Genomic DNA, 14,099 nt, shown 5'->3' on the forward strand with positions numbered 1-14,099 from the left:
TAAGTTTTATATAGCGCAAACGTGACCCTTGCGGGTATCAGAGCGCTTTACAATTATTCAGAGAGCAGCGACAAATAGAATCAATAATATCATAGTCGAGAAAAATACAGGATATAGGCACACCCCGATAAGGGAGGGTACACAACAATGTCAAGACCGATTAGAACATAGCATGCGTACATACAAAGCAATCCCTTGCATCCACAGTGTCAATTACCTGGGTTCCAGTCTTAGACAGTGGTCCTTCTCTTAAGAGCTTACGACAATGTAGGCGGAGCCCAGTGCCCATATCACTGTATTTTAGAATTCACAGCTAGAATTTCTCAATAAGTGATCAAATTATAAACTCGAGAAACTGCCACTGTTCTCCTTTAAGGAGGTATAACTGCATAACCTCGCTGTATGAACATGCATACCTATAATCAAAAGGAATCTTATCTTCCTTTCCTGTATGCAGGATGAAGGTACAAACTGATGCCACTGGAATTATGTGGCAGGTGAGGAACAAGTTTAGCAGTGAGTTTAACAAAGTTATGCGACAAGAAAGGCATATTATGTGCTGTAATGCGGCCACATTTTGTGGCAGCATTACTTTACTATTTTGTAAATGTTACAATGTTAAAAGTGTGGGAGGAGGTGGCACCACGATAATATCGGTTGACCACCTAAATGCAACAATCACCAAATGAAAGGTGCAGTAAAGAGCCTGCCACTGCCCGGCAACACAGTTGTCAGCATTTTTAGTAACTTTTGATCCATTTTAGCAAGAAACCTTTTTTTTTCTTAAAATCTGCAGTTTATGCCAAAGATGATGGATTATGTGGCAAGTACAGCTAATTCATAATTACGCAGAAATTACTGTGGATGTAGAATAGCATAATTCCAGTGCCCATAGTCTAAAGCTAATATTACACAATGCACTGAGACAACGTTCTGATGACAGATAAAGGTCCTCTGATCTCGAATGTGAGCATTTCCAAGTGGTACACCTCATTGACACCTTACTTGATTCTGTTCCAAATTAAGCAGTTTTGCCCACATAAGTCCCAGTCAGCATACTTCAGACATAGTCCATTACAAAGATTTCTAAAATAAAAACTAGTCTTTAACTCCCAACAAAAGCCATTTTACAGACAGATTCCAACTAGTATGATCAAACTTTAGACATTAGAAGGCCACGATACGAGTGGTCTCTGTATAAAGTTAGAGAATCAGTAATGGGGCTTTAAAAAGAAGTCAGTGAGCATGCATACCTCCTGAATTCAGTGTAGTTGTTTCTTCCTTTCTCAGCAATTTTTTAAAACTCTACACATAGTGACATTAATCTATCTTTTGGAGCTATATTCATTCCTGTCACATGAAATCAAAGAAACCTATGCATGCTCCGATATTCATTTCTGCCCCATGAATTGAACTGAATGTTCACTCGTATCTCATCAATCTAAAGAAACAATTGAATGCAGTGACATTCATTTATTTCATGTTTCTTCAATTGAACTTCTGTAGGGAGTGATAGTCATTCCAGTCTTATGACTCCACTGGAACCTCTGAGTGCAGTGGTATTCATTCCTTTCTTGTGTCTCCGATAAAAGCTCTGTAAAAAGTGATATTCATTACACTCTTATGACTACATTGGAAACTATGCACACAGAGATATTCATTCATTTCTTGTATCCCTGGTGGGACCTCAGTAGGGATTGATAGTCATTCGAGTCGTATGACCCCACTGGAACCTGAGTGCAGTGATATTCATTCATGTCTTGGGACTCATGTCACCTTTGCTTGAAGTGTTATTCATTTCTGCTTCAAGACTCCAAGAAACCTTTGCATCGTGTGATATGAATTCATAGCTCATGACTCAATGGGGCCCTGTATAAGCTATACATATAGCTATCTCACGATTTCAAAGGAACCTCTGTATGCAGTGATATTTCATTCTGTCCACTACTTCCTATAAAACCTTTTTACAGTGGTATTTCTTCCTCCTGTCTCGTGTCTCCGGTGATTTCTAGACATACAGTGCTATTTCTTCCTATTTCATTGTCCCAATGAATCCTCTGTCGGGAGCGTTGTTTCTTCTTATCTCATGACTCCATTGAAACCCATGCCTGCAGTATAGTTTCTTCTTATCTCCTGACTCCATTGAAAACCCTGCATGCAGTGTTTTTCTTCTTATCTCATTACTCTTTTGAAATACCCTGCCTGCAGTGTTTCTGCTTATCTCATGACTCCATTGAAACCACTGCCTTCAGTGTTGTTTCTTATTATCTCATGAGTCCATTGAAACCCCTGCCTGCAGTGTTGTTTATCCTTATCTCATGACTCTATTGAAACCCCTGCCTGCAGTGTTTCTTCTTATCTCATGAATCCATTGAAACCCCTGCCTGCAGTGTTGTTTCTTCTTATCTCATGACTCTATTGAAACCCCTGCCTGCAGTGTTATTTCTTCTTATCTCATGAGTCCAATAAAACCCCTGCCTGCAGTGTTGCTTCTTTTTATCTCATGACTCCAATGAAACCCCTGCCTGCAGTGTTGTTTCTACCTGTCTCATGACTCCATTAAAACCCCTGCCTGCAGTTTTGTTTCTTCTTATCTCATGACTCTATTGAAACCCCTGCCTGCAGTGTTGTTTCTTTTTATCTCATGACTCCAATGAAACCCCTGCCTGCAGTGTTGTTTCTACCTGTCTCATGACTCCATTAAAACCCCTGCCTGCAGTTTTGTTTCTTCTTATCTCATGACTCAATTGAAACCCCTGCCTGCAGTGTTGTTTCTTATCTCCCAACTCCATTGAAACCCCTGCCTGCAGTGTTGTTTCTTCTTATCTCATGACTCAATTGAAACCCCCGCCTGCAGTGTTGTTTCTTTCTGTCTCATGACTCCATTAAAATCCCTGCCTTCAGTTTTGTTACTTCTTATCTCATGACTCAATTGAAACCTCTGCCTGCAGTGTTTGTTTCTTATCTCATGACTCTATTGAAACACCTGCCTGCACTTTTGTTTCTTCTTATCTCATGACTCCATTGAAACCCCCGCCTGCAGTGTTGTTTCTTTTCCCATGGCTCCCCTGAAACATCTGCCTGCAGTGTTGTTTCTTCTTATCTCATGACTCCATTGAAACTCCTGTCTGCAGTGTTGTTCCTTCATATTTCATGATCCCCATGGAACCTCTCCAGGGAGTGGCATTCTTCCTTGTCTCATGGCCTAAATGTAACACAACAATGCAATGACCTTCATGCCGGTCTACGGGCTGTGTACAGTTCCCACACTTTTAACAAGCCACTTTAAAAGGATTTGCTAATTAACATTTCAGGGATGTCCCCTAGAGTACCTGAATCATAAAGGAAAAAATAAGTTAGACTTCGGACACAAGTCCGCCATATCTAAGCAGAGGACAAGAAGTGTGCTTCTCTCATGTTAACACACTTCTAATAAATCCAGCTACCAATTTGAGGAACCAGCATTAATGAATGTATACAACTGCATTATGTCTTTGTTAACAATTACAGGATAACAAATTCAAACAATTATTCAGTAGGATAATTGAATCAAAAGCGTGAGGTGGGTTCGATACCTCAGGTAAACTCAAAGTGCAGGAAACCACGGCGACTGATCGTTAGATATCATGCACTCAGTTACATTTCAGAAGGTCTTGTGACAATATCTCCATGTGTGAAACGTCAAGGCCTTGGTAAGCATAGGTTTGCTATTCTTAACTCCATGTCTAGGTTTATAGATTCCATCAAAATATATGTATTGTTAACGTACATATATGTGGACTCAAGAATAGTAAATCTAAACTTACCTGTATATACTTACCTTGTTGACACTTTGGTCCACAAAATTTAGGCCACAATATTTTTGCACATCAACATGTTTCGCACTATTCAGGGAGTATACTGGTGCACTCTAAGACACTTTTCACTGTGGTAAAAATGCATTCAACTGGGCCAAACTTCCTGAGAAACCTTCTCTTAAAAATATGACAATATGTAGCTAATTAAGAGCTGGTTTTCAGAAACAGTGTTAAAATGTTGCTGTGTGACAGCCAATCTAAGTTCAGCTCAGAATAGGACAAGTTTAGCAGTCCAAAATTGCCACTGCTATTAGCCATACAAATTTAATGCCACTGTGAACCCACCCAAATAAAACACATCTATTAAGCTATCAAGATATATCACAGATTTTAAGCCACCCAAATGTAACACCCCTTTTAGACCATTCAGATATATCAACTATGTTGTCACCCAAATAAACTTCCACTTTTAAGCCCTCCAGATATTTAAACTATTTTAATGAATGGAAATATAGTCCACTTTTAAGCCATCAAGATATAGAACCTATTTTAATCAATGGAAACATACATCCAATTGTAAGCCATCGAGATATATCACCTATTTTCAGTCATCCAAATATATTGCTGCTTTTTCACCATCCTAATATATCACCTATTTAAGGCATCAAAATATGCAGCTGCTTTTTAACCATCCAGATATATTGCCTATTTAAGCCATTCAAATGTAATGCCACCTTTAGGCCCTCTAAAAAACGTTCTTAAGCCATCCCAATATGCCACCACTTTCCTTGTGTATTTCTTACACGTAAATGTACAGTAACTCCTTCTCTAAATATCTTACATGCATACTGAAAAAGTACCTCAGAATATCAACTTATATAGGGCCAGTATTTTCTTTTAACTTCACGTCATGTTGGAATGAGACGGCAGATGAAGAAATTCTGCCATCTTGTATATTTGTATATTATATGCAAGATTTGTGCGGTTGGATTCAATGCCAGAAATGACTAATGTTGAAAAAGGCTTGAAGCCAGTCAATTCCAAAGCTATGCATAACTTCAGTAGAGGGAGAAAGCCAGAAATCAATGCTCGGTTTGGCCTTAATAAACAAAAACATCCTGCAAAGGGCCAAGGTGGGGACAACACTGGGTGTGACCTTTGTTCTTGTTTGTCTTTTTCACATTAAATTGGGACTTTTTCTAGATCTTTTTGTGTCTCACATGAGGTAATCTTTGGTTACAAGGATGGCTTTTTTTGTCCTACTGCATTTTGGAGTGTTGGCACCTGAGTATGGTCAGACAGTTGACTTTTGGTGAAAACAGATCCTTTGTCCTTTACTAGAGGTTCATCTGTGGGACTTTGGTTTGTGTCTCTTTGTTGTTGTTCTGGTAGGATACTAACCACCATATTTCTTTCTGATGGCTCTCTCAGCCTTATGTGTCAATTGTCTGAGTGTGTGCATCCACTACTCCTGACTGCTAAGGCTCCTCTCAACGGTGCGTGCAGTCAGGACTACTTGTGGCAAAAATGGGGTAACTGATGCTCTAGCCTGTTGTCACAAAAACCTTATTTTGTTTCTTAAACTGTCCTTCATTTTCACTTGTGCATTACTGTGTATGTGATTTTCATGCATATTCACCACGTTGTCCCTATTTCAAACATTTATACACCATCATGTTTGCCTGAATGGCTGTATGTCTTTGAAAAAACACCTTTAAATGTGCATACACAACATTATGCTTGCTTTACACTTACTGTACATGCCCACACATCATTGGATAGACTCTGCATGCACATACACCACTACATTTCATCTTTACATAGTATTAATGGCTATGTACCTATTTTAGATGTCCTTTCACCCCTGCAAACCTACTTCTCTGTTCAGTTTCTTTATATGCCTGTGTACCTAGACTCCCTGTCCATACATCCCTTAGTATCACAGAATGGTTTTGTGTAATCCTTTCACGTGCACTTTTATGAAACCAGGACTTCACATTCAGGTTACATTACTCTACCAGTCTCTGTGGCACTTACCTAAGTGCACGCATTGAGTGTGGAAACCATTGGAAAGTTTTCTGAATACACACTGAGTTAAGACTTGGTGGGTGTGCACAGCCTTGCCTTCTGAAAGGACACCCACCAATCCTCCCCTTGTCAACACCACAAGCCTAACCCTGCCTGTCGTACTGATGGATATTTCAGTGTGCTGTGCTCTCCTTAGGAGTATATGCCAATATAATATGCACTTCCAAATACCTTTTTGCCCACCTAAGTTCAGTTTAAGTGGGCGAAAAAGTATGTAACTGGGGCCACGGATGTCTAATTTTCTCACAACAAAGCCTTGCGGGTGGACGTTAATTACCCATAATCATTACGCTGCCTCTTTCACTGCCTCTGTTCTACTATAGAACACAGACAGACTTCCATAAATCTAATTGCTCTCATATATATGATACACATTCCTAAACAATTGCGTGACTACTTTGTATCCCAGATCACCACCAAACCGCTACTTCATGCTTCTGTATTCCACCACATCTACTTTTTATTTTATTTAGAGAGTTTTATAAAGTGCACACATGACCTATGGATATAAAAACCCATACCTCGTCACATAACCATATAATAACCATCAAATTGAAAACAACATAAACACATAATGTTCACTTTCAATTGTCCCCTCACCTGGCAGCTTAATGAACGACACCGGTGATAACCGTGTCTCGGGAGGACTACAGTTGTTGGGCCCTGCACTAGTCTCCCTTGTCCAGATTCTTGTTAGGAATATGTTCAGTAGAATTCTTTTGGCCAATTTACTGAAAAGTGAGGGTTTTATTTGATAGATTGAATCTCCACCGGGAGAGAGTTCCATATCCTTAAGGCAGATACGGTAAAAGTGCAGGCGTAGGGTTTATTCATTTTTTTTGGCGGGGGAAATCTTGGAGTTTTCAGCAGGAGGGGCCTGTTATCCGCCAGGAGTGGCTGTCTTGTGAGATCATGAGGGTTTGTGCGAGGTACCAGTGTTCATCTAGTGGAGGACATTGTGCGTCATAAAGGCTATTTTCATCTGGATCCTGGCTTCGAATGGGAGCCAGTTGAGAGACGAGACACAAGGAAGAGTGATGAGGCAGAGGTATATGGATGTGTTTGTCAGTGAAAATGTGATGAATAAGTCTGAGAAGGAACGCAAAGATTTAAGGGCACCTCTGTGTGTCAATGTGGGTCTTCATAGCACAATGACCAATTCCTTAATACTTTGTATAACCATATCCACTGGCAGCAGTATGTGTGTGTATCCGTGCAATCTTGCATGACCTAATGGGCAGATGTACTGCACATATACCGTGAGGAAGTAACTAAAAGAGAATAGGTGAAAGAGTGGCTAGAACCTTAGTGCAATCTTAACTCTGCATGGAAAGCACTCTAAGTATTAAACTGGAAGTGAAAGGATTTTTGAGGCCCTCCACTTAGATCTCAAGGCTTCTACCTGCTAGATGCGCTAGGAAAAGCAGGAATCAGCAAGAGTGCAAGGGACAAAGAACTTAGGTTCTAGACAAAGCTTGATATAAATAGTAAAACTAAAATATCAGCAATTATAATGTAGAAATTAGAAACAAACTAATTTAAGAAAGAACTGCGTGTAGCCTTCTTCAAGATAGATCTCCAAGGCGCCCTTGCAAATCTATGGGAGAGGAGAAAAAATAATAAAATCTTCTGAGTTATTTTATGTTTCTTTTCAAGGGAGCCAGGAATAATGGGAAAGCAGAAACTCAGGAGACCAGTTCAGCCTGGAATTAAGAATGTTACACGTTGAAAGTTACATTTAGCTTAGAAGAATTCTTGAAACTAACATCTCTCATATGAGAGCTGGTGACAGATGTTGACCAGGTTGCATTTTGCATGCCCTCCCATCTTTGTGTACCTACTTTGCAGATGTATTCACCACATCGACACAGCCCGAAACATCCATACACCACTGTTAGTTACTCTGTACTCCAAGGTCAAATTCACACAGCTCTCTGGCTGAATAAAGAATGTGGGTCAGAAAAATCTGATTAAGGTTTATGCTTCACCTTCCACATTTAGGCCAACTTTACAAGATTGGCTAGTGCTTTTGCAACCTATAGCAGGCCTCGCTCAGAGAGGAGACACACTTTAGCTGGACTGTAGTGAGGGAAAGCATACAGGCCTAAAATCTGTACAGGAGGTCAAAAACTGTCTAGGGATAGTCAACGATTGTTGGTCTGCAGATTAGGACAGATGGATCTTCTATGTACACCTCACGCCCTTTGCTATTTAGGATAGATACACATGGCTGAGTTTGTGGTGTTCAGTGTTCACCTTGTACGGCAGGTTAGGCCTCACAGGAATGCCCACTAACTCACCTCTAGCCCTCTATTTTCAATTGTGGAAATTATGACATATTTTGGAGAATTTCTGCATTTACAAATGTCCTTCGCACACACACACACAATATACTTCATCTGTTTTTACGTAGGGTGAATATTTTGCAAACCCTGTGTTCGACATTTGGGTACAAAATGATGTGTGAGTGTCAAAAATTGGGCACCTAAACAGATAATGTTGCTTATCAGTATGTATCAAAATAGAGCACCCACTTACGTATCGAAAGGTGATGAGATTGAATGGGATATGGCCCTTGTGGTTGAGCAGGTCTTGCATTAGTTGAAGGACTCTGTTCTTCATGTGAGTATATGTGTGGGTAATACGGTCTTTGACATGAGTAAAATGAGTCATGCAGGGGGCACATTGAAGAAAAGAAAACTCAAAGCAACACTGGAGAACACATTCTCCCCACCCCATCACCAGCTCTTCACACTCCCACAATGTACTTATTGACTGAATGTGTTTTCGAATTGCTGATGGAAAGCTCATGTCTTTGTGTCCATTCAGATGAACATAACGATTTCCTATGAAGTGAAATACACAATGTTCATAACGACCACCGACGAGATCCAGAGCACCTACGTGGACATGAAGGTAACCAAATTCACCCAGTGGTTCAAAAGGTTTGAACTGGTAATCGAAAGCATCAATAGCACCATCCTGGACCAAATTCCTCTCACGATCTCCTGCGAGAAATATGAAGCATTGTGAGTAATCTTCAGATATTGCCTTTTTTAAGGTTTCACCCTCTGGATTTGACAGTTTGCAGTAGCCCAGCCTATTTTCATATCTAGAAAGTAAGCTACCGTAGGATGTACATTGGGAATGATGAGAGAGCGAATGGGTTTTTGAAGGTTCATATTGGTATGACACATCTCTCTGGGTCATTAGTTTAAAACTCTACCCAGAAAAGTGGCAAGGTCTTGTCTGGGATGAGTCAATAAGGTGCCTGGAGCACAGGATGTACCTGTCCAAGACACCCTGTATTGGAAGGTTCATCACAATTTGAACCTGTGTAAATGGTACCCAAGGACAATACATGCATCGTTCAAGTCTGAAGGTTTCGCTAAGTACGACGTTTCTTCCCTAAAGGCATGACTCAAGACTACTAGCCCACATGTCCTCTTAGTGGCCATGTGTGAAGTGGAGCGATGCCTTTAGTTATGCATTGTTGGGGAATTACGAGCTGTATTTGTTTATTAGCTTGCTTGGCTAGCCCTGTGCCTCTAAATGAGTTCTTTAACAAGGATTCAGAATTTTATGTGCACTCGATCAATCTCTGTCTGAGCTTGCTTTTTCTCTGTTCTAGGATTGCCGCGATCAACATGAAGTACTCTGAAATTAATGGAGAAAACATTAATGATGTGTTTCATTTCATAAAGAAATACATGGGTCCGACAGGTGGGGCTCAAGGTAAATATCTAACATAATTCAAAATGGCTGCTAGGGAGGTGCCGAAACTACAATAATCGTTCAGCTCCACAAAGGTACAAGGCTAAGATCCAGAAGCAATGAAACATCTGCCCTCCTCTCTGTTCCCCCAACTAATTTAGAGTGCGAGAAATGAGGTGTTGCTCCTGGTGGACCAAACACAGGTGTTGCCATCCCAAATATCATGACATTGGGCCTGATGCCAGTAGAAATGGTGCTGCTGGTCGCCTTGTTTAGCTTAACCTTTCTGAAACCATTTATCCAGGTGTCTTTTCTGTCCAAGACTATCAGATCCTGAGTGTCATTAACCTTTCACGGCTTTAGTGACTATGGGCAGGCGTGTTTCCAGGGCTAAAAGTAACGCCATCTACGAGGATCCTGAATGTGGTTTTTTTTGTTGCTAATGTGCCCATTGTAACAGATTGAGCTACACTAACATAGACCTTACAAGCTGTTGAGAAAATAGTCCGTCAGAAGGGTTACAGATTTTTACTGAGAGTAAATGTCAATTTCTTCCACGGGAGATGCAAAGGTCTACTTTTGGACGCCCTGAAGAATTCAGAAGGAATAAACATTTGAATTGTTTTCAAGATCATCACTTTTGAGAGAGACATAAGAGGGTGTAGGATAGAGGGTAATGACCACCTTGGATAAACGACTAGTAAAAAAAACCAACACTGATTGCATGTAATCGCTTCCACTTATATTAGTAAACCTCCAATATCTCAAAGGACTTAACCCACCAGAAGCAAGACAAATCTTCAGCTAGAAATGTTCATCATCATCTATATTCATAGCTTTAATAGCATCATTCTCTTGGGCTGAGCCTCCTACTACCTCACATCTGCATGTAGAACTTACTGCACACACAACTCACTCCACCCAATTCAGCCACCAAGCATAAAGTCAGAAAATCAAGACATGTTTCTTTCAAACTGCATGATCCACCAGGATCAGCATGCCCCTAGCATCTCCTTATGATGGATGTATGAAACTTGCATAATTCGCGCTGAGCAATTACATGAAATTCCGAAATAATTACCTGAATGTATGCAAAATGCTAAACCGGCATTTAGCACTATATTTTAGCACAAATTGCATCTTTGCATTCATTGTCAATGACAAATTCATACATTATGCCCTAGCAAAACTGCTGTGAACAATAGCCTCCGTTCTGACAGTTTGCATTGTTCGCACACGCTGTAATGTGACCTAGTGGTGTAATCCCGGGAATTTCACATAACAAGCATAATGCAAACTTTCCAAAAATAGGCAAGATTACATTATGAAATTGAATTTTTTGGCTAGGCCTAATCAAACCAGTGATTCATCATGCGTTGACAAGTTTCTCTGTAGTAATGTCACTCTTATCTATATATATTGCATGAATAGCGTCTCAGAATGTAAGAAAATAGGAGAAAACATGAGACATAATATATGGAAGGACACAAAATATTCTGCTCTTACGCAAGTAGAATAATTATAAAATGCCCTTGGCAATGTGAGAATAAAGGATCAAAGCTTGCAAAGTCCTTCGCATGGAAAGCAAAGATATAGGTTCTATGGAAAAGCTTTGTATTTGGCCCTGATATTGAGAAACGGTCTTAGGCATCTGATGGCCTCTTGTGAAACACTCTATACTTCCTTAACTTAGAGATAATTTAAAAACATTCCCAAATGTTTTAAAAGACCAACTGAGTTTCCCTGACTAACACCTTATGAGGTCGATTACGATGCAGCCCGGTAACGCTCTGACCGTTGTTCGGAGCCTTTCCGGGCCACATCTCGGTTTAATTTCCAACCGCCGCAGCCTTTCCGGGCCGCATCTTGGTTTAATTTCTGACCGCTGCATTACAATACTAACGGTTGGAAACTAAACTGGCCGGTCATTCCGGATGGCTTCCGATGGATCAAGCGCAGCCTTTCTGCCCTTGGGATTACGGTACTCGGTCTACGGCAAGCTTTCCATGGCGTGCTTTCCGACATGCTAAGCCTGTTGGAGAGGAAGTATGGGAGCCCCTAGCAGGGCCCCCTTTCCTCTGCGGCCTCCTGTGGTGCCTGCCACATGGTGCAGGGATGAACACAGATTTCCATTCCTCTATGGGAGCTTGTGTTATGCCCGGTTTACGGCCATAACACAAGCTCCCATAGAGGAATGGGAGTATGTGAGCGAACAGTGTTCAGTCTCATCATGATGAGGCGGTCAGAATGATGTAGGTCGGTCGGTCCTGTTGTCCTCCCGACATCGTAATAGGCCCCTATGTGTCTAAAATGGTCCCAGTGGTGTTCACCATGCAAATTTAGATGTGGCTAATTCTCTGCCTGTAATATTCAACTTTACCTGAGAATACAGGCACCAAGCCGAAGGAATGGGTACCCAGATATCAATGGAGCATTGCCCCGTGCAAAATCTAAAAGTAGCATTGCACGTGAATTTACTCAGATACCCGTAAAAACTGATAGCATGAGAGAAACACCATCTGCTACTCTTTGTCAGAACATTTCACTGAATTGGTTTTTCTGAAGCCTCATTTCCACAGTGACGCTACCCACCCAACTGCAGTAATTCCAGCCTTATGCTCACATTGCTCCTAGCATAGCCGATACCACCTGATTGTGATGTTGCTGTTCGCCCAATCAATTACTTTACTCTATAGTGCATATGGAGACAATGGTGGTCCTGATGACACTCCACTTAGCTCCTTGGAGAGCCCCCTCAATGGATGATGTGGTTAAGGAAACACTGTAAAATGACTGCCTGCTGTTTGACTTTTAACCAATTTTTTGGGAAGACGTGGTTCTGGAGCTAGCAGTGTCTGCCACCTTACTAGATGCTGCAGGCTAGAAGGAAGAGAATGGGTTGCTTTTGTTTTGGCACATTTGGAGTTGCTGCTGGATGCCACCTAGCCACAATAACAGGCTAGGAGCAGTTTTGCATCTGGTAGTTCATTCCCTCAATATCACAGTATTATTAGGCCTGGGCAGTAAACTCAGCTCTGTTAGCGGAGTTTGCTGAGTTTTCTGCATTCCATGGAACTCACGGATTGCAAAAGTCTCTGCTCCGGGTAGCGCAGCTGAGTTTTTCCCCGCTCACCTGCAGTAAGTCGGCGAGCACGAGCTGCCGCTCGGGTAGAATTTCTACCCAAGCGGCAGGGAGAGCAGCGCGAACGGTAGTTCTCACCTCACTCCGCCGCTTGCGGAACTCCGCGAACTATGCCCAGGCCTAAGTATTACCAGGGTATTCTGGCACACATTCTCAGTGGTATTTTGACCACCAATTAATTCCCAGCAAGAAGTTCTCATTTCCCCATGTGAAACATTCAGAAAATGTTCCTCTATCAACAGCATGGACAGGTTTCATCCATGCATGGTATTTATTTTTTATTGACTATGCTAGTCTTCCTTCTGCCTATGCTTGATGCTCCCGACCTTCTTCAGGTACCCTTCTTTGGAATTTGTAGCTGTAGTTTTCTGAACATATTCCAGACTAATCAGTGATGCTTTATGCCTGCAGCACTTACATGTGTGCATAAATGAATTATATTTGTAAATAACCAATACATTGTTTGAAAAAATAAATTCTTACAATAAGTACAAATATAAGTGCACGAATAAATAAATATATGGATCACTATAAGGATCTGCTCAGTAAATATCTGCACGAATGATGACCTTAAGTACCAGACAAACATAGAACAGCCAAGCTCTTTGTATCCTGTTTCAAGCTGTGTCAGAAGTTGCTTGTTCTCCACTGCAGTAACATGCATTGTTACTCGGTGATCAAGTCAATTCACAGAAAAGTAATGGCCTATTTTTACTTCTTCGCTCCTAGGTGTCAGTTGCTCTGTTAATGTGACCTCCTCGGTTTGGTTACACAAATACTTCGGCAGTTTCTCCAGCAAAGCAACATACTTAGAATTGAAGGCTTTCAACTTACAATTCAATGTGGTATGTGTGTTTTATTTACTTACATGTTTGTCTCACCCATGACACTTAACAAATTATGTGATTTTACCTGCAGGTTAGCTGCACTGGGATGTGATTATATGTTCTGGCACATATTGCCACTTGGTGTGTGTGTCTTATGTTTGATTTAATTGAGAAGTTCCTAGAAAGTTTTATCAGATCAAGCTAACATCCCTTTATTCTAGACACCTTCAGATATTTAATCCTTTTATAAACTTAGATTGTGACAGTGTTTAATTTGAGCTGGTGCTTGCCAAAGCTCAGCACCGGCCGTTAATTGTCAACACCGGTACTTATGACAGTCTGCACCATGGTGGCACTGATTCAGAGATGAGCATAACAACAGATGTTTATTAATTCAAGATACATTAAAAATTACTATTACCAGGTCTCAAGCTATACTTATAGCATTGAGGGCCTGGAATAGTCTGAATAGTCACACTTTTAGTAGTGCGATGGTAATAGTTGTTTTGGTCCTGTCATGGGCATCTTACA

At 41.0% G+C, this 14,099-nt stretch overlaps 1 protein-coding gene across 1 annotated transcript in view; it reads left to right on the plus strand.

Moving 5' to 3' along the window:
* Positions 1–14,099, plus strand: part of LOC146796676 (uncharacterized) — a 208,743-nt gene that overhangs the window by 76,592 nt on the left and 118,052 nt on the right. The window contains exons 19-21 of the mRNA XM_085629355.1: positions 8,715–8,914; positions 9,517–9,620; positions 13,471–13,586. Of these exons, the coding sequence (XP_085485481.1) occupies positions 8,715–8,914; positions 9,517–9,620; positions 13,471–13,586 (420 nt within the window). The remainder of the gene's footprint in view (positions 1–8,714; positions 8,915–9,516; positions 9,621–13,470; positions 13,587–14,099) is intronic.

Source organism: Triturus cristatus, chromosome 10 (assembly GCF_964204655.1).
Source record: "Triturus cristatus chromosome 10, aTriCri1.1, whole genome shotgun sequence".
Taxonomy (NCBI): Eukaryota; Metazoa; Chordata; class Amphibia; order Caudata; family Salamandridae; genus Triturus; species Triturus cristatus.